This window comes from Tamandua tetradactyla, chromosome 13, assembly GCF_023851605.1.
Source record: "Tamandua tetradactyla isolate mTamTet1 chromosome 13, mTamTet1.pri, whole genome shotgun sequence".
NCBI classification, from domain to species: domain Eukaryota; kingdom Metazoa; phylum Chordata; class Mammalia; order Pilosa; family Myrmecophagidae; genus Tamandua; species Tamandua tetradactyla.
The window spans coordinates 5,662,891-5,684,673 of NC_135339.1; the positions used below are offsets into that span (position 1 = coordinate 5,662,891).

Consider the following 21,783-nt stretch of genomic DNA (forward strand, 5'->3'; position numbering starts at 1 on the left):
AGACCCATATGCATAACTCTATGGAATCAAACGATACTTGCCTATTAGCTGGGAAAGAAAGTTGGAATAGATGGCAGTTATCATAATTAGTGATTCCTATGGAGTTGTAAGAGATGCGGCCCCTGTGGGAGATAACTGAGATTATACGGACAGGCAAGTTAAATCAGAGTTTAATACATGGAGAACGATTTGTGCCAAATCCATGGGATGATAAACATAACATATTAGTCAAAGAAATTATAGAAAATTTTCCTAGGACTGAGACCAATTTTTATAGCAAATTCTAGTAACTATAACTTCTCTTTAAATAGCAGCCATAAACACTATATGCAAACATGTACTAGAGAATCCATATGTATTTGTTAAAAGTCATATGCATATAAGAAATCAAACTTCTAACTGTGAGAATTATTCTCTATTCACTTGTCTCCAAGCATTTATGTTGCAGGAAAATGAGAAGATTATAGCAGCAAGGAGAAGAAGAGGTATTTGGCTGCCAGTGCAGATGTCAAGATTCTGGCAATCCTCTCCAGAAACACAAGTCCTGATTCATTTGGCAAAAGAATATCTGAAAAGGACTAAGAGACTAATTGGACTCATTATTGCAGCTGTCATTGGGTCATTGAAAGTATCACAGTGGCTGTGGTCGCTGAAACTGCATTGCATCAAACTATACAGATGCAGCATTATGTTAGAGAATGGCATAAAAATGCCAGTGAACTGTGGCATAGTCAATCTCATATTGATGAGCAAATTAATAATAGACTAAATGATATAGAGAGGGCATTGGTTCATATTGGAGATCAAATGTGTAATTTAAATTTTTATGAAGTTTGAAATGACTGGAATGAGAGCAGTTTTTGTATTACCCCTTTTAAGATATAACCTATCTGAAATAGAATGGGAAAAGGTAAAGAGGAATCTTTTGGGGCATTCAGATGATTTAAGTCTTGATATTTTAGAATTACAAAAAAGGGGTATTAGAAATATCTCAGAATAATTTACATATAGCCCATAGAAATGATATTATACAATCACTTACCCAAGAGCTAAAAAATCTTAATCCTATTTACTAGTGGAAATCCCATCATTTTTTACTACTATAGGCTTAGGTTTGGGACTGTTTATACTCTTTCTCTTCCCCCTCAGCTGTGTTAAACAACAAATGATCAAAAGTCAGACAGCTTGACTGGTAGCTAATGACGGGTAAGACCCTTTCTTCAGAGCTTAAGGGCAACCTAAGACAGGCACAGTCACTAAGCAAAGCCACGCTAACAGTGTGATTCTTGCAAAAGCCCTTGGCTCCCTCCCAAATCAAAGTCAGAGAGCTTGACTGGTAGCCAATGACAGGTTAGACCCTTTCTTCAGAGCTTAAGGGCAACCTAAGACAGGCACAGTCTCCTCAGCTATTAAAATAAAAAAGGGGGAAATGTAGGAGCCAAGGGTTAAAACAAGACCTGCAGAATTTGTTGGGAGCAGCTGGCATCAGTAAACTGAAGATTATCTGCTTTATGTAGAACAGTCTGGGAGGAAGAGAATGTTTGTTTACCCCAAATGATTACGTTAAGTATGAAGAAAGATAAGTACTCTGTTCCCTCAGGAAATGCATGCATGCCTTTTGTCACCCTGCAGTATATAAGCAGGATCTGGTTAAGAATCAAGTTGTCTGTTGTTTGTTATGGCTGATCTTCAGACCCCCTGATCCCATCTTATCTCATCATTCCTTAATATCCTTCATGCTCTGGTTCCATAGGAAGCAACATGTTCCTTAATGCTAAAGGAAAACACTCATTAACTAGACTCAGTCCTCATGTTTGTAAATCATCTGCTAAGTTCTGCCCTTGAAAGATAGATAGCTCTGCCTCATTTTTTTTTTCTTGCATGAGCAGGCACCGGAAATCGAACCCAGGTCTCTGGTATGGCATGATAGGCAAGAACTGTGCCGCTGAGCCACTCTGGCCCACCCTCTACCTCCTTTCATTTTGATTTATGTTAACTTATGTTCATAATGTTTTCTTTTCTGTTTTGAACTTACTATTAACACTGTTTTCTAGCCTACCTTGAATTTGCTATCTGAAATGACCTCATCTACCCTTGCTAGAATCCTTAAAAACCTGAATTCCACTTTGTTTGGGGAGACAAATTTGGGACCATTAGGCTTTCTGTTCCCCTGCTACACATGTAGTAATAAACTCTTTCTGTCTTTGAAAAAAAAAGGATACTATGAACAAGTAGACAACTAGACAACTTAAGTGAAATGGACAAATTCCTAGAAACACAATAACTACCTATATTGACTTGAGAAGAAATAGAAGACCTCGACAAACCAATTATAAGTAGAAAGAGTCAACTGTCATCAAAAATCTTTCCACAAAGAAAATCCCAGGATCAGATGACTTCACATGGGGAATTCTATTGAACGTTCCAAAAAGAACTAAAAACGAATGCAGTCAAACTCTTCCAAAAAACTGAGGAAAAAAGATTCTCATTCCTCATTCTTTGAAGCTAACATCTCTCTAATACCAAAATCGGATAAAGATGCTACAAGAAAGGAAAACTACAGTCTCCCTAATGAACATAGATGTAAAAATTATGAGCAAAATAATAGCAAACGGAATCCCATGACACATTAAAAGAATTATACATCAAGACCAAGTGGGGTTCATATAAGGAGAGCAAGGGTGGTTCAACACAAAAGTCAATCAACATAATACAGCACATTAACAAAATGAAAGGGAAAACGCAGATAATCATCTCGATTGATGGTAGAAAGTGTTCGACAAAATTTATCCTTTCCTGATAAAAACACTTCAAAAGGTAGGAATTAAAGGAAACTTCCTCAAAAGCATAAAGGGCAAATATGAAAAACCTATAGCCCACATCATACTTAAAGGTGAGAGATTGAAAGCATCACCCCCAAGATTGGGAATGAGACAAAGATGCCCATGGTCACCACTGGTTTTCAACATTGTACTAGAAGTCCTAGCTGGAGTGATTAGATGGGAAAGGAAATTCAAGTCATCCAAATAGAAAAGAAAGAAGTGAAACTTACATTATTTGCAGATGACATGATCCTATACTTGGAAAACCCTAAGAAATCTACGAGAAAGCTACCTGAGCTAATAAACAAATTCAGCCAAGTGGTGGGATACAAGATTAATGTACAAAAATCAATAATATTTCTATATACAAGTAATAACCTATCTGAAGAGACAATTAAGGAAAAAATTTCCTTCAAAATAGTGACCAAAAAAATCAGGTATTTAGGAGCAAGCCTAACCAGGGATGTCAAGGACTTGTACACAGAAAACTACAAAACATTGCTAAAAGAAATAAGAACTTAAATAGATGGGAATACATTCTGTTTGTGCTCAGGAGTAGGAAGATTGAATGTTGTTAAGACATCAGTTCTATCCAAATTGATCTATAGATTCAATATGATGCTAATCAAAATTACAACAACCTACTTTGAAGACTTGGAAAAGCTAGTTATCAAATTTATTTGGAAGGGAAAAAGACCCTGAATAGTTCAGATGTCCTCAAAATTGAGAGTGAAGTGGAAGGACTAACACTTCCTGACTTTAAAGTCACAGTGGTCAAAACAGCATGGTAATGGCACAAACAGAAATATCTACCAATGAAATCAAATCAAGAGTGCTGAGATGGATGATCAGATCTGTGGACAATTGATCTTTGATAAGGTCTCCAAATCCACTGAACTGAAACAGAATAGTCTTTTCAATGAAAGAGCATGGGGAATTGGATAGTCTGGTAGTTAGATTCAGTTGTCAACTTGGCCAGGTGAAGGTACCTACTTCTGTTGCTGTGGACATGAGCCAATAATACCTGAACCTCATCTGTTGCTCATTACATCTGCAGTCGGCTAAGATGCATGCCTGCTGTAATGAATGATGTTTGATTTAATTGGCTGGTGCTTAAATGAGAGAGTTCGAGGTAGCACAGCCCAAGCAGCTCAGCATACCTCATCTCAGCACTCACAGCTCAGCCCAGGCCTTTGGAGATGCAGAAAGAAATCACCCCAGGGAAAGCTGGTGGAACCCAGAGGCCTGGAGAGAAGGCCAGCAGAGAGCACCCTGTACCTTCCCATGTAAGAAAGAACCTCAGTTGAAAGTTAGCTGCCTATCCTCTGAAGAACTAATGAAATAAACCCCCTTTTATTAAAAGCCAATCTGTCTCTGGTGTGTTATATTACAGCAGCTAGCAAACTAGAACAGATAGCAATAGCCAAAATAATGAAAGAGGACCCATACCCTATATAAAAATTAGTTCAAAATGAATTAAAGACCTTAATGTAAGAGCCAGTACCATAAAACTTCTAGAAGAAAGTATAGGGAAACATCTTTAAGGCCTACTACTAGTAGGTAGCTTCTTAAACTTTGTACCTAAGGCCCAAACAGTTAAATAAAAAATAGGTAAATGGGAACCCCTTAAGATCAAAAGCTTCTGTGCCTCAAAGGACTTTGTAAAAAAAGGTGAAGAGGCAGCCAACTCAATGGGAGAAAATATTTGGAAACCACATATCATATAAAGGCTTGATAACCTGTGTACATGAAAAAATTATACAGTGCAATAAGAAAAGAATGAACAACCCAATTATAAAATTGGCAGAGGATATGTAGACACTATTCTGAAAAGCAAATACAAATGACCAAAAAGCACATGAAGAGATGCTCATTTTCATTAGCTATAAGGAAAATGCAGATCAAGATGACATGAGAGATCACCTGACAGCTATAAGAATGGCTGCTATTGAAAAAAACAGAAAAATACAAATGTTGATGAGGATGGGAAGGAATTGGCACACTTATTCACTGTTGGTGGGACTGTGTATAATGGTGCAGTTGCTGTGGAAAACAGTTTGGTGATTCCTCAGAAAACTAAGTATTGAGTTGCCCTATGAATTGGCAATACCAGTACTCGATATATACCCAGAAGAGCTGAGGGCAGTGACACAAACAGACATTTGTACACCTGTGTTCATAGTCACACTATTCACAATTGCAAAGAGATGGCAACAGTCGAAGTACACATCAACAGACAAGTGAATAAACAAAATGTGGTATATACATTTGATAGAATATTGTGCAGCAGTAAGACAAAATGAAGTCCTGAAGCATATTACAATGTGGATGAACTTTGAGGACATAATGCTGGATGAAATAAGCCAGTCACAAAGGATAGATACTGTATGATTTCTCTATTAGGACTTTGGTAAAGGTAATTTCAGAGGTTACACTATAAAATATAGCAGACCTAGAGGTACACAAATTCTAGAGATGTGGGAAAGGCTACCTGTGAGGCTGAATTAAATGCAAGGGAATGGATGGAAGTGATGGTAACTATTTAGTGGGGTTATAGGTAACATAGTCATATTGAAGGTGAATATAATTGAAAGGGGATGTATAGTTCCATGTATTCCACTGATTAACTGTATAGTTATAAATGTTCTTGCATGAGCTATTTTAAAGGTTTGATATTGGTCAGAGTGAGTAGCACAGGGGTAGAGGGGGAAAACTAAAATTTCATGCTCTAGACAATAATTAACAGGAAGACATCAACAGTACCACAGCATTACCAGGGGCAACTAATTGGGGTGGGGGTGGGGGACAAGTGATAAGGGGTAGTTTTCACTTGTTATTTGGTGAGGCTGTGTTTGTCTCTATGGGCCCATGAAAATTGTCTAAAATTGAGAGTGCTTCTGATTATACAGCCAAATGAGGATACTGTAAGACATGGCTTGTTTATTTTGCACATTATCTGTGATGCGCAATAGATGGAGGGAGCTGAAGGGTCCAATGACTGAGAAGCAGAATAGTTGAACTATGATACATATATATGATGAAATATAGCTACAAAAAGGAAGGTCATTGAGAGATGCGTAACAAACTGAATAAACCTTGGGGACAATGTGTTGTGCAAAATAAGCCAGAAACAAAGGAACAAATATGCTAGTCTCTTTCAGAAAATACTTATAAGAAAATTGGAGTCTAGATTGTAAGCCCTTATAGCACCCACAATTTGTCTGTATTTTTTAATTTATTTCTTGATTTTGAGACACTGAACTATATGTGTATCAGCTGGTATTTCCCTGGAATTTTGAATATCTTTGTGACACCTAAGACCCAGAAATAGAATGCTGCAGCCCTCAAATTTAGCAGAGCTATATGCAATAGAGAATAACCGAGAAAGAGAGAGATAAAGTTGAAGCCAATCTAGTTGGGATTAAGGTAAATGAGAATACAGGGTAAAAGACGATGATGTATGCACTCTAGACCTTTACCTACTTACCGTATGAGACCAAAAGCAGAGAGATTTCAACCTAAATCTTCTATAACACACTATCTAAATCAGCCTGTCTGGATAGCTCTTTAAACCTCTCAAATGCCTGGAATCCAGAAAGGGAATGAGGCCTTGTAATTCTGTATAGTTTAATGTTGTACCTGCATACATTTCACACTGTGGTAGGCTGACAATTAAAAAGTATTGGTGGAGTTTCATGAGGGTCTGAAGGAAAAGAAAAGAAACTATTAAATTTTCCCATTTGGGAAACCCTGGGTACCCTCTCAACTATTGGGGACTCCTAAGGAAATATGCCAGGCCCTTGATTTTGAGTCTTGCCCTTATGAAACTTAATCTGTAGGAGTGATGCTAAGATTACCTATAACAAGGCCTGAGAGTTGCTTCTAAGAAATGTGTTTTGTTGCTCAGTTGTGGCTTCTCTCTCTTTAAACCCAACTCTACAAAAAAAAAAATCACTAACCTCCACTTTACATGGTACATGACATTCAAGGGTGAAACTCCATGACAACATGGAACATGACTGCTAGGGATGAATCTGGCCCTGCCACTGTGGAATTGACAATGCCTTCCTGACCAAAAGGAGGAAAAGAAGTGTAATAAAATAAGGCATCAGTGGCTAGGAGAGATGGTTTAAAGAGACTATCTTGGAGGCTATTCTTATGCAAACTTCAGTTAGATAGTGCTAATTGCCATGGTTTGCTAAACCCTAACCAACAGTGCTTCTGTTAACTCTTAAGAACACCAAGGCCTCAGAGGTTTAGAATGAAAGCCACTGGAAACGAGCTGAGAGAACCATTTGAAACCAGAACCTGGGAAAGGGCAGCAGATATCACCATGTGCTTTCCCATGTGATAGAGAAACTCTGGATGTCATTGGCCTTTCCTCAGAGTCAAGGTATCTTTCTCTGGATGCCTTAATTCGGACATTTTCATGGCCTTAGGACTGTGAATTTGTATCCTAATAACTCCCCTTTGAAAAAGCCAAGCAAACAAAAAACAAAACAGAACAGAACACCTAAGGCTCAAACTGAGACTCTCTACAAATTTCATGCACTAAGTTTGCCTTCCTAGAACCTATACTTTACAGAGGGTTCCTGGGCCAGATAAATCCTGAAACCCAGAGGGATCAGCCTCTCCGAGATTATCAACTAGTTACATCCCCCTTTCCTTTAGCGTGGACACCCCTTCTCAGCATGAAAAGGAATGTGCCTAACGATCCCTATGGATTCAGAGAAGGATCAAAGAAGAAGGAAGAGTTATAACAGAGAAAATAGGATTTAGCAAATTAGTATGGCTGCTGAATCACTATATTGATATTTCTTGTAGCCTCCAGTGTTTTGGAGCAGCTAGAGGGAAAAATCTGAAATAGTGGAATGGTAACCCATAACAAACTCTGAAATCTATTCTGTGACTATTTGTTGAAGTATGCTATGAAAATTGTTGCTTTTTCTTTCTTTTCTTGTACATATATATATGTTATATATCACAATAAAAAACATTTAAAATAAATACTATGTAAAAAATATAGATGTAAATTCAGTAGTCGGTTGTTGTAAGCTTTAACTACACCTGTAAACCTAATTTCAAGTTTTGTACTTGTTAAAATAACCTCATTGTCATTTATTGTTGTTAGAATAAATAAAAGTTACTGTAAAATTATGTTTAGGAAATAGCTTTTATTTGACCCTGATATGATTTCATGTCAGATTTCATAATGGGAAAAAGTTCTGCTATTAAAAAAAGCTTGAAAATCACTAAGATATGTTTATAGCTATGGGGTTAAAAAGAGACTTAATGGTTGTATTGTTTTGAGGTAAAATTGATAGGACACAGAGAATTGTTAAATAGGAGGATGAGAAAGATTGATAAAAGTTAAAATTTCTTAGACTGGATGACTTGAGAGAATATTAATAGTGAAGAAGTGAAAAAAAAGATTCTTGGGGCAGTTAGTTGATATTTTTTCCTCCTTCTTCTAAACCCCACAAAAGAAAATCCAAAGCACATTATTATGTGACCTCTGTAATTACTGTTTATTTGTTACATATCTAGTGATCTATAAATTTTTAAAATCTTTATAAAATATCTTTATTTTATTGCAAATGTAATGCAGGTCATTGTAAAAGAAAAATAACTGTTATGTAAAGTTTTATGACTCAGAATACCCAAATCCTCCTTGTCCCATTCCCAGAGGTCAACAGTTTGGTATATGGTTTTCTAGTCTGTTTTGTTCCCCCTGGATTTAGTAATACAATAATGTGTAACTAACAGTTATTTAATAAGCAGTCCTTAGTTTTTCACACTTCTAAGATGCCAGATATGAATAGTTACAGAATTTAAAGTAACCAAATGAAGCTGATATTTAGCTTTAGAAATGAAAGGCAGTCTGAAATTGCTTGGAAATGACAGCCAGAGCTTGATTATATATAAATACACATACTTACAGATATATATATAATGCATATTCTTACATGTGTGTTCCCCTCTATGTGAAGCTCAACCAGTACTTGTTCTGTCACCTTAGACTCCATGAAATGTCTTTACAAATCACCTTTAGGACCTCCTTATGAGGGTGAAAATACTTACAGTGTAATTGATGACTCAGCCACATTTGACTCTTGATCATTCTTTCTTCCATAGAATATCCTCATCCTTCGGCTTCCATGAGATCATACAAGTCTTTAAATCATTTTGTAGAAGATATGCCTAATTTTTATATATATAAAATATTTTTGTCTACCCTCTATTTCAGGTAGATGTTTTGCGAGCAGGGGAAGTTCCTAAACCTTTTCCAACCCATTATAAAGATCTGTGGGACAACAAACACGTTAAAATGCCTTGTTCAGAACAAAACTTGTACCCTGTGGAAGATGAGGTAAGAACAAATCTGCTGCTGTTTTAGTCTCTGAAAGATGATTTAGTACTTGCTTCATTGGCTTCTGATTCTGTGATGTAAGAGAACTTAGGACTGATTTTCTCTTCTCCGTGCCCCCAAAAGAATGGTGAGCGAACTGCCGGGAGCCGGTGGGAGCTCATTCAGACTGCACTTCTCAACAGATTCACACGACCCCAAAATCTGAAGGTATGTACTCCATGCCATTCCTATCTCTTATACAGTAGTTCTTACAGATGGACCCTCTGTCCTTCCCTGAGGACATTTTCTGCTCTTAATAGACTCAAGTAACAGCATTACATATATTCAAAGTCCTTGCTTCCTGTGGGGAACTCTCCTTGGAGACGTTCTTGGTTTCCACACCATTACTAGGAATGAGTGGAAGAATTGGAAGTTATAAATGACTTGCCTGAAGCCACATATACCAATAATTCGGGGAACCAAAATGAATAAGACCTCAGTTTCTTGAGTCCCCATCCAATTTCCTTCAGTCCAGGCTTCTCTTTTATTTTTGTTTTGAAATTATCATGTTTCTGAAATGCCTTTAAAAGTAAATCAGGGGAGAATTATGACTTTAAGATACAGCGGTTTTTGCCTAAAGGGAACCTGTTTCCTGATGATTAAAGTATACATTAAGCTTCCTGTTTTTCGTTATTCTTAATTTAGCTTCTAGCAGTTAAATAATTTATGTATTAATCTTACATTTTGGCAATAATTTATTTTTTGATCTTTTTTTCATTCGACTGTAAGGCAGTCATTAGATTGTTTTTGTGATATCTAAAGTATAAATGAGCCTCTTTTTTCACTATAGCCACATAAACTTTTAAAGTTTTTATAAATATAAACATAATAGAGTTTTCTATATTTCAGAGAAAACGTATGTCATTTTCTTTGAGATTCAATTTGCTGAGTGTATTTTCTTGGGTTTCATAATGTTTTCCGCCTATACGTATGTTATTTTTAACTTTCTTTATCTTTCTGTATCTTCTATTTGTTTTTTTTTCTTTTTTTACTTTGCACAAAAACATTAATATGTTGTACCATAATGTATTTTGAAGGTTTCATTCCTTAGGAACAGTGTTTCTCAATTTTGTAATGTTCTCCTTTGAAATGGTAAAAAACTTTCAAGGTGTGCCAGGGTCTGCTTATTTTTAATATAATGTTAATTTTGTATGTAGAAAATTAAAACTAAAAATAAACTCCTTATGCTTATATAGTTATATCAATTTGATTATTTTCCATTTTAAGCATAATGAGCATAATTTGATCTGTTTTCATTATCACAGGGAACAGAATTTATGTTCAGTATTTCTTTTTTGCATAGAAGTTCATCTTAACCATTGTCCAAACCCCAAGATACTATGCTGAGAATTTTTTAAAAATACTGTATAAAGAAATACATCTTTAATTTGTATTTACCCCTTTTCTTACCAATTGTGAACATTGATAGATATTCTGGATATAAAAATGGGATCTATATGTAGCCATCAGTGGTACTGACTTCTGTGGTCGAGATTCCTTAGAGTTAGACATACCTATCTTAGGATGTCTCAGCCTAATATATTTTAGGATAGCTTAATCTTTCTACTCTTTGTATATATTTAAAGTACTAGCTTTCATTCCTACATGTTGTCATTTGGCCTTGTTTTCCAAAACCATAGCTATAAACTTACAAACACAAAAACAGGTTATCCAAGAATACTGCATTTGAGAGACACCATCTTTGAGGGGGTTCATATTTTTCTTAAAACATAAACATAGAATAATCCAAGTGTTCTGAATTATGTGGTCTGCTCACTTTTTAGCAGTTCCATAGTGCATCTTGGTTACTTTAGGAAGAGGTAATTGCTTTAGTTTAAGTTTGCCTTTCTTGTTTAGCTTATAGTAGATTTAACATAACGGAATAATCCATCCACATTTTCTTCTGCTTATGGTAATTGTTTCCTTTGCTGAAAGAATGCTGTAGGAGAGGAAAGGGAAAACACTAAATCCCTCTATTTGATTATAATGGTCTTTTTTCTTTTTATCTGCTACTTAATGTTAGATTAAGAGGGATTTGAGATCTTAAGAATTTAAAAAAGAAGCAGCATGCTCAAAAGCTGATTAAAACAGTAAAATTTCTGTAAATGATGTGTGGTATAATTTGCACAAACTGGATTTCCTGTGCTTTAACTATTATGCTTATTATGAGTTATGTACTAAAAAACCCTCACTCAGTACTTGATAACTAAAAATACGGAATATCATCTGGTTTTTCCAATGACAGGTGACCTCATCATGGTAGATTACTTTTGAGACTTAAAGACTGAAGTAAAAGTAAATGTTAGTTAGGCGTTAATGCTAATTACAAAACTCCATTCAAGAGTTATAGTGAAATGCTATTTTAAAGGTTCTCCTTAATGACTTTGAGGAATAATCTATACACAAGTAAGTGTATCCTTTTAAAGTGTATAATTTGATAAATATTGACATTTGTGTATACCTCCCTATGAAACCACTTGTATAGCCTAGTTACAGTATGTTTCTGTCATATCCCAGAGTTTCCTTCCTCTTGCCCATTTTTCATCCAATTCTTTTCTTTCCTGGCCCCAAGCAACTACTGATCTGCCTTCTTTCACTCCAGATACTAATATACTATGTATGGTATGATATTGTGTCTGGCTACTTTCAGAATGAAGATTTTTGAAATTCATTAATGTTGTGGAATCCAAATGTCAAGTAGTTTGTTCTTTTTTTGTTGCTGAGTAGTAAGTTTTCCAGCATATGCATTGTTTACCTGTCTATTGATAGATACTGCTTTTTAATATTTTATGTGAGGTAATAAAATCAGATGCCAGTGACTAGGAAAAAATACTTGAAATCTTTTCTTTCCTAATGAAAATTTTTTTTGCTTGCCAGAAAAACATTGATTCCAAGTCAATAATATACATTTCTTAGATCTTTTTTTCTTAGTTTACCTTATTGTTTGGAGATTAATTGTATGCATTCAGAAGCTCTTTTCCAGAGTACTGGTTTTTTAAAACTTCAGTGAGTGAAGAAATTTGAAAGGTTGGTAATAATAATCTAACACAGTGTTTTTCGGAATTGTAAACTCCTTCAGTAAAAAGATTTTTGAATGTGTATTATCAATATAAATAGTTATTGATAAACTCTACATATTTGTTACTTTAATATAATGTTGTTATATTAATATAATGTAATATTACATTGTAAAATAGAAATATAAAACAATGAGATAAAATATAATTATAATGATTGTTCTTTTTGCATACCTGATGTGTTGTCTTATACAACCCCACTGTGGAGACAGGGTAGATATTACTGCCTATTCAGACCAGTAGATGGCATACTGTTTTGACTTTTTCCTTCTACCTAAATAGTAATTTGTGTGACTACTGAGGAATGATGATCATTTATATGTAACATAAAAATAGCTGCTGAGAAAGGGAAAAAAGACCCATTTTATGCTTTAGGGCATTGTTTCTCAATCTATTTTTTCAGTATTGCCCTTCTCATTCATGGGCCATTTTAGGTTTTTTTTTTTCTTAATCACAACCCTCTCCTCCTCCCCAGTGAAATTTTGATATTACATATACTATATATCTGTATCTATAGTATTACTCTTTGATGGGCCACAAACCGTTTTATTATCTAAGCTTTTTAATCCCTCAAGATCCAGTTTTTGTCCTCTGGGGATGATATCACACCTGTTGTGAATACATGCTTTGGGGCTTATGATTTTTCTTTTTTCTATTATTTAACTTTTCTAATCTCATGTTTCTTAAGTGAATAAGAAGTTACCATAAGTACTGATATGAAATAGCTAATAATAGAAGAAAGTTTGTTCAGCATTAAGAAATTTACCAGAAGTATTTCATAGAGGAAACTGGGTTTTCATTAGATAATATACTTGACTTTATGATGAGGTTTCATTTATGCTTTTTCCATAGGATGCTATACTTAAATACAATGTGGCATATTCTAAGAAATGGGACTTTACAGCTTTGGTCGATTTCTGGGATAAGGTAAAAGTATTCTTATTTCTTTATGAAAATAATATGATGATTTTATAATAAGGTTTGGAAAAAATACCCATAATATTATCATAATAACAATTCTCATATTTTATTTTGTGAGTTTCCTCTGACTTATTAATTCATATTTTAGGAGATATGATTAGGAGTTAATTTTGAATTTTTCTTTATTCTGTATATTGTGCATTTTCTGTTATATTTCGTCCTGCCATCAACATAAATGGCCGCATAATATTTAACTACAAGATTTTTAGACTTAACAGTTCTCATATTCTCAGACATCTAGATTGCATTCAATTTTATTCTGTTCTCAGTAACACTGTAGAGATATCTTTACACACACACATACATATTTTCCTATATTTGATATTATTTCTCTAGGTGATGCCCAGAAATTAGATGACTGGGTCAAAGGACACAAAACTTTTGTGGCATTGGATATATGCTGTGAAGTAATTTCCCATGGGAGATTGTAGCAGTATACCATGTCACTAGCAATGGGTAAAAATGCCACTTTCATGCTACCTTTAGTATAATGGCCATCATCCATTTTGAAAAATGAATTATTTACTTTGAAATAATTTTAATCCCACCTAATTACAAACAGATGTACAGGGAGGCCCTGTGCACCCATCAGCCCATCTTCCCTAGTGTTGATCATGTGCATATCTATACTACCAGTATCAAAACCAGGAAGTTGACGTGGCTTATTTATAGTTCATCAGTTGTATATGTACTCCTTTGTGTCTGTGTGCCTGTGTGTATATAGTGGTCTGTGCAGTTTTATCACATACCTCCTGTAACAGCCACCGCAATCAAGATATAGCACTGTATCATCACCACCTGACTCACTGGTTCTATTCCTTAGCAGCCCACCCACCCCCTTTCCAACCCCTAACAACCACTAATCTCTTCTCTATCACTATAATTTTGTTATTTCAAGGCGGTTACAGTATGTATCCATTTCAAGTTGGATTTTGTCACTCAGCATAAATCCCTTGAGGACCAAGGGACCTCAATAGTTCATTCCTTTTTATTGCTGAGTAGTAATATTCCACGATATGAGTGGACCACAGTCTGTTTAACCAGTCATCCATTGAAGGACATTTTGGTTGTTCCAGTTTTTGGCTATTACAACTAAAGCTGCAGTGAACTTTTGTATACAGGTTTTTGTGTGAATATAGGTTTTTATTTCTCTGATATAAATGCCCAGGCGTGCAATTGCTGTGTCATATGGAAACATGAGCATTTTTAGTTTTAGCAGATAACTGCTAAACTGTTTATCAGAATGGTTGTACCAAGAAATGGTAGTATAGTTTTGCTAATGAGCCAAAAAAAAAAAAGATACTTTCATAAGCAGTCTTTTTTTTTTTTTTTTTTTTTTTACATGGACAAAACACTGGAAATCGAACCTGATGGCAGGCGAGAACTCTGCCGCTGCTGCCTGTCCAACAGTCTGGTTTTTAAAATGTTTACTATTTGATTCTTGTCAGGTTATTATTATTATTATTTTTTTGAGTCTCACCCTTTTTTTTAATTAAAAAATATTACAAGAAACAAACATTCCCAACATATGCATTCAGCAATTCACAATATCATCACATAGTTGCATATTCATCATCATGATCATTTCCCAGAACATTAGCATCAATTCAGAAAAAGAAATAAAAAGACAACAGAAAAATATAACAAACAGAAAAAAAGAAAAAAAAATTTTACAGGCCATACCCCTTACTGATCCCTTTCATTGATCACTAACATTTCAAACTAAATCTATTTTAACATTTGTTCCCCCTATTATTTATTTTTATTCCATATGTTCCTCTCATCTGTTGACAAGGTAGATAAAAGGAGCATCAGACACAAGGTTTTCACAATTACACAGTCACATTGTGAAAGCTATATCATTATACAATCATCATCAAGAAACATGGCTACTGGAACACAGCTCTACATTTTCAGGCAGTTACCTCCAGCCTCTCCCTTATATCTTGGATAACAAGGTGATATCTACTTAATGCATAAGAATAACCTCCAGGATAACCTCTCGACTCTGTTTGGAATCTCTCAGCCATTGACACTTTGTCTCATTTCACTCTTCCCCTTTTTGGTCGAGAAGGTTTTCTCAATCCCTTGATGCTTGGTCTCAGCTCATTCTAGAGTTTTTCTCAATCCCTTGATGCTGAATCTCAGCTCATTCTGGGGATTTCTGTCCCACGCTGCCAGGAAGGTCCACATCCCTGAGAGTCATGTCCCATGTAGACAGGGGAAGGAAGGGTGTGAGCGTCATGTCCCATGTAGACAGGGGAAGGAAGGGTGGTGAGTCTGCTTGCTGTGTTGGCTGGAGAGAGAGGCCACATCTGAGTAACAAAAGAGGTTCTCTTGGGGGTGACTCTTAGGCTTAATTTTAAGTAGGCTTGACCTATCCCCTGTGGGGTTAAGTTTCATATGAACAAACCCCAAGACTGGGGGCTCAGCATATAGCTTTGGTTGTCCACGCTGCTTGTGAGAATATCAAGAATTCAACTTGGGGAAGTTGAGTTTTCCCCCATTGTAGGTTTCCATTGTGTTTTTCATCTCTTCTACTGTGTCTTTCATTCCCATAAGTTCTGTGATTTGTTTTTTCAGACTTTCATTTTCTTCTTTTTGTTCTTTCCTTGCCTTCTTTATATCCTCCCTCAATTCATTGATTTGGTTTTTGATGAGGTTTTCCATGTCTGTTCGTACATTCTGAATTAATTGTTTCAGCTCCTGTATGTCATTTGAATTGTTGGTTTGTTCCTTTGACTGGGCCATATCTTCAATTTTCCTAGTGTGATTTGTTATTTTTTGCTGGTGTCTAGGCATTTAATTACCTTAATTAGTTTATTCTGGAGATTGCTTTCACTTCTTTTACCTAGGGTTTTCTTGCTGGATGAATTTGTTGTCTATCTGTTCTTTGACATTCCGTTCAGCTTTATCTAGACCTTTAGTTTAAGTTTTGTTTAACAGAGGAGAATTTTTCAGTTCTTGTTTTCTTGTTTCTTGCCCTGCTTGTGTGGTGCCTTCCCCCCCCACATACTTAGGAGAGTCTCCTTAGATGTTATAGACCCCAGCCAGATTTTCCCAGACCAAACTGGCCTCCTATCAGGAGGAAAGAGTCATTTCCCTGAGGGTGAGACCCAGCAGGTTGAAAGACTTTCCTGTGAAGTCTCTGGACTCTGTTTTTCTTATCCTACCCAGTATGTGGCGCTTGTCTGACTGCAGGTCCCACCAGCATATAAGATGATGTTGTACCTTTAACTTTGGCCAACTCTCCCTGCTGGGGGCATGGTGGAGACAGAGAAGAGGTTGTAGGCTGGTTTTAATGGCTTCAAATTACCAAGCCCTGGTGTCTGGATTCCTTGATGGAGGAATTCCACCTGGGTGGGGCTTCACCCCTCCCCTGGGGAGGGCACAAGCTCCAGATAAGCCCCCAAAAGATCTCACTTCTGCCTGTGCCTGGGGCAGTTGCAGCCTGAAAAAGCCTACCACTGTATCCAGAGGCAGTCAAGCCTTTGTAGATACACAGCCACAAAACCCTCTGTTTCCTTCTTTTTTTTTTCCCCCCCTTTTTCTGTCAGTCCTGCCCCCTTGGTGCCAGGGCAAAAATGAGCAACCTCTGCTTTGATCAGGTTCACCTAGCTGGGGGCCTATTTTTAGTAGTGAGAATTTGTTAATTAGTTCCACAATTGGCGTTTGATTGTGCCCAGTTCATGCTGCTGGTAAAGTCCTTTCCTTTCCCCTCTGGGAAGTGGCCTGTTGGGGAGGGGCGCTGGCCGCCGCAGCTTTGGGAACTCATGGTTCTGGGGGGTGCTTGCAGCCAGTTCAGCTGGTCTAGACTAGGGTACGCTGTGTGTCTGGTCACTGTCGTGGCTCCGGGAGCTGTTCTGTACTGTTTCTGGTTATTTAGTAGTTGTTCTGGAGGTGAGCTAAAATGCGCATGTTGTTAAGCCGCCATCTTGACCCAGAACCTTGTCAGGTTATTTTTAGTCATCTTAATATGGCCTCATTTACTAATCCCAGGAACTGAAAATAATTTTTGGAATGGAAACATTTTGAACTGAAATATTTTCAATATTACCCAGTTTTGGCTACCTAATAGAGAATAATTGTTGATCTCTGAACATAATATGTCTTTTTGTTGGGAGCTTTCCCTCTCTGGCCTTTTTATCCCTCACAATTTATGTAATAATTTATATTTTACATGATGGTTTTGTATAGTCTCTCTAATTTGTTACAATAAGTCTGTGAGGTAAATAAGGTTATTATTATTTTCCTTTTTGCACAAATGAGTCCGTTGAGATTTAGAGATGAAATTTCTCAGCCAAGGTGACAGTGGCAGGCGGGACAGCCTAACCTATAAGTTTTTGTTTTACTGTTGCAAGCAGGCCTGGTGTGAAGTCCCTTCCCTCCTACTTGCTGCTTCATTTCCTCTAGATTAGACACTGAGATGTCCCCTCTCTTTTCTCTTTTTTTTGGGTTGAAGTCCTGTCTCCCCAGACTCATATATTCCCATCTGCTCCCTCCAACATGAAATGTCAACCTGTCAGCAGGCAGAGTTCTCGCCTGCCATGCTGGAGACCCTGGTTTGATTCCTGGTGCCTGCCCATGTAAAAAAATAATAATAATTAAAAAAAAATAAAAATGTCACCTGTCTTTAAATTTCCGTGACAAAGTTTTTCATTTATCTTGTGACCTTCCTGTTCTTTACCTTGTTACATTTGTGGAATGTTGACATCATCTAGTAGGTGAAAAGTTTTGGGTGCAGAGACCTTTTTATTCAGCTTTGTGTCTTCTGTAGTACCTGGTACAGTACCTGACAGATAGTCAGTGCTCAGTAAATATTTATGGACTTGATTTCAACAGGAGATCAGGCAGCCACTGGTTTTCAGGTTTACCAAGGTCAGGAGGATATTCACTAGATGCAGTAGTTCAGTTTAATAAAATTGTTGCTTCTCATTCCTGAATCCACTTCCTATCCATGTACACAACACACCCATTTATAAAAGTCTTCCCCTTTTCTGAGCATTTTTAGTTAGTGTTGTCATCAGAACTGTTGGAAGTACTTCAAAAAGAAAGTGGTTGGTTAATTACATTGTCAGGAACCAAACATTAAGATTATTGTGAATCTTTATAGTTAATAGCTTCTAAAATGTGGAAGAGCCTGAAAATGTGAAAATGAAGTTGACAGTGGTAGAAATAACATATCCCCTCCCTTTTTTTCCAGAGATGTCTCAGTGATCTTACAAAGTGTTTGCAAGCCAGCATGGTGCATGTCAGCAGTTCTGCTGAGTTAACGTGCATCTGATAAGCCTGGAGGGTTTGCTGAACACTCCCCGTGAGTTTGTGATTCAGTAGGTCTGGAGTGAGGCCTGAGACTTCATAATTTTAGCAAGTTCTTAGGTGATGCTGCTGTTGGTGGTTCAGGAACCAGACTTCAAGAACCTCAGGTAGAGAAAGGAGCCTAGACATGGGAATAATAAGTATGGTTCTTGGTCTCAACTCTCTGTGGCCTTGGACAAGTCACATGACCTCTGAGCCTTAGGTTCCCCATTTTTCATATGGACGAAAATAACCACTATCCGTCTCACAGACAATTGAAGACTTCAACTAACGTATCTGAAATGACTTTTAAGTTCTGCTCTCTTTCTCAAATTCTTTAATCAGTTTGGTGTTGTAACTTAAAAATAAAACTTTTTCATATCTGAATTGTAGAAAACTTGGAAAACTACAGAAAAGCAAACCCCTTTTGCTACTCAGAAATAATCTTACCATTTTTAGAAAATGTAATTCTATCCTTCTCTGCATATTGAATGTAGATTTTTAATTGTTATTTTACAGTGAACATCTTGGTGCCTTGGTCTTTGGTATTATCCATTATTTCCTTAGAATAGATTCCTAGAAATATAAATATCGGATCAGAGGGTGTGCTGATTTTGAGACCTTTGATCTGCATTGTCAGTTTACATTCCTGGTGCTGGTACTTGGTTCTCATTAGCAGTGTGGGATTCTTGTATCACTCTGCCCACCTCAGAATGTTTAAAAGGTGATAACATAAAAACACCCTATGCTGCTTCTTATACAGAGTAAAGGCCCAATATGCTTGTTAACTTTGTTTCCTAAGAAAGTGCATCTAAAAGATATTCAGGGCATTTAGAAAAGAAATTGTGGTCAGGATTAAGTAATTTCCTAGCAGCTATAGTGCTGTAAGTGGGGGATATGAGAGTTCTTCAATTTAAATGACATTCTCAGGCTCAAGATAATTTTAATGATAAAACTTGGGGCTTATAATCTAAATAATAAATTTAAAATTTAACTTGCAAAAAGTTTCGAATCATTTATCTCATGGGTGTATCTATTATATACAGCATTTTCCCAATATCTAAAGGAAATACTATTTGTGGAGGACGTATTTGTCCTAAAAGTAATATATTTATTATCTCATTTAATTCTCAAACACCTTTGTGAAGCATAGGTAGCATACTCAGTTCGGAGAGGAAAATACAATCAGGTTTAGAGAGGTTAAGTAACGTAATCAACATTATGCAAATATTAAATGGGTGAGTCTAGATTTTAACTCAAGTCAGTTCTTTCACAAAATAGGTGACCAGTAACTATCCTTGAATACACAGATTAGTACTCCAAAACCTGTTTTCCTTTCAGTGTATTGATTCTTCCCTAAAGAACACTGAACAAACCTTACACCAGGCACTGCCCTACAAAAGATACAGAATTAATTGAAACCCTTATTCTCATAAGGCAGGGGCACTGGACATGTCCATAGAGGACTAATAATTAGGCAGAGTTGAAGACATAATGTAGTACAGCCCATGCATCATGGAAGGGCAAAAGACTTGTTTTGGGGGCACTGGGTAAATGTTATAGAAGATATGGTTTGGGGGTGTAAAGCGTGTAGAGAAGAAACAGTTAAAAGGAATATTTATTACACAAATAGTGTGTTAACTGTGTAGCTTCTTTCACTTAGCATAGTGTTTTCAATGTTCGTCAATGTTGTAAAATGAATCTGTACTTTTTGTTGCTGAATAAAATTCCATTGTATGGTTATACTACATGTATCTATTCATTTGTTGATGGACATTTGGGCTATTTCCACTTTTTGGCTATTGTGAATAATACTGTTATCAATTATTTGTGTACCGGCTTTTGTGTGGATGTATGTTTTCAGTTCTCTTGGGTATATATCGGGTGAAATTGATGGTCATATAGTAACTGTTTCTTTAATACTTTGAGATACTACCAACTGTTTTCTAAAGTGGCTGTACCGTTTTCCAGTCCTACCAGCAATGTACAGGGGTTCCAATTTCTCCACATCCTTGCCAACACTTATGTGGTAGTTAGAGTCAGTTGTCAGCTTGGCCAGGTGAAGGTGCCTGGTTCTTTTGCTGTGGACATGAGCCAATGATACCTGCCTCATCTGTTGCTCATTACATCTGCAGTAGGCTAGGAGGCGTGCCTGCTGCAATGAATGATGTTTGATTTCGTTGGCTGGTGCTTAAATGAGAGAGCTCAATGTAGCACAGCCCAGGCAGCTCGGCATACCTCATCTCAGCACCTGCAGTTCAGCCCAGGCCTTTGGCGATACAGAAAGGAATCACCCTGGGGAAAGCTGTTGGAACCCAGAGGCCTAGAGAGAAGGCCAGCAGAGATCGCCCTGGGCCTCCCCATGTAAGAAAGAACCTCAGTTGAAAGTTAGCTGCCTTTCCTCTGAAGATCTATATGTTAAATCAATAAATTCCCTTTTACTGAGAGCCAAAATCTGTCTCTGGTGTGTTCCATTCTGACAGCTAGCAAACTAGAACAACTTATGATTGTGTGTCTTTTTTAGCTATAGCCATCCTATTGGGTGTGAAGTAGTGTTTCATTGTGGTTTTGATTTGCATTTCCCTAATTACTAATGATGTTGAGCATCTTTCTATAGATGTGTTTATTGACCATTTGTATATCTTCTTTGGAAAAATGCCTGTTCAAATCCTTTGCACCTTTAAAAGTGTTTGTCTTTTATTGTTGAGTTGCAGGAGGTCTTATGGACTTGCACTTTATCAGATACATGATTTGTACATATTTTCTCCTGTTCTGTGGTTAGTCTTTTAACTGTCTTTCTTTTTTTTTATTTTCATTGACAAGTCTTTGCACACCTGAAGTCTCTTTTCTCTTTCTTGATGGTATTGTTTGCAGCACATGGTTGTTTTTTTTAATTGTGAAATATAACATATATACAAAGAAGAAGTAAATTTCCAAGTACATTTTAAATCTGTTATAGAACACCTTTTAAAGTTCAATATGGGTTACAGTTCCATGATTTCTCATTTTTTCTTCTAGCTGCTCCAAGACACTGAAGACCAACAGAAATATTAATATAATGACTCAGCAGTCATACTCATTTGTTAAATCCTATTTTTTCTGTTATATTTCTCTTTCTCTTTAAATAACATGTATACATAAAAGCAACAAATTTCAAAGTATATCACAACAATTAGTTGTAGAACAGATTTCAGAG

The 21,783-nt window shown here is 36.5% G+C and overlaps 1 protein-coding gene across 11 annotated transcripts in view; it reads left to right on the forward strand.

Annotated features, from left to right (window-relative positions):
* The window catches only part of PARG (poly(ADP-ribose) glycohydrolase), a 185,652-nt gene that overhangs the window by 15,584 nt on the left and 148,285 nt on the right, over positions 1-21,783 (forward strand). For 10 of the 11 annotated variants that reach the window (XR_013161355.1, XM_077124627.1, XM_077124636.1 and 7 more), the window contains 3 exons: positions 9,070-9,192; positions 9,316-9,399; positions 13,161-13,235. Coding sequence is in view for 10 of the 11 variants with exons in the window: in XM_077124627.1 (XP_076980742.1) it covers positions 9,070-9,192; positions 9,316-9,399; positions 13,161-13,235 (282 nt within the window). In the remaining variant the exon portion in view is untranslated. The remainder of the gene's footprint in view (positions 1-9,069; positions 9,193-9,315; positions 9,400-13,160; positions 13,236-21,783) is intronic. The other variant, XM_077124628.1, reaches the window with a different exon arrangement.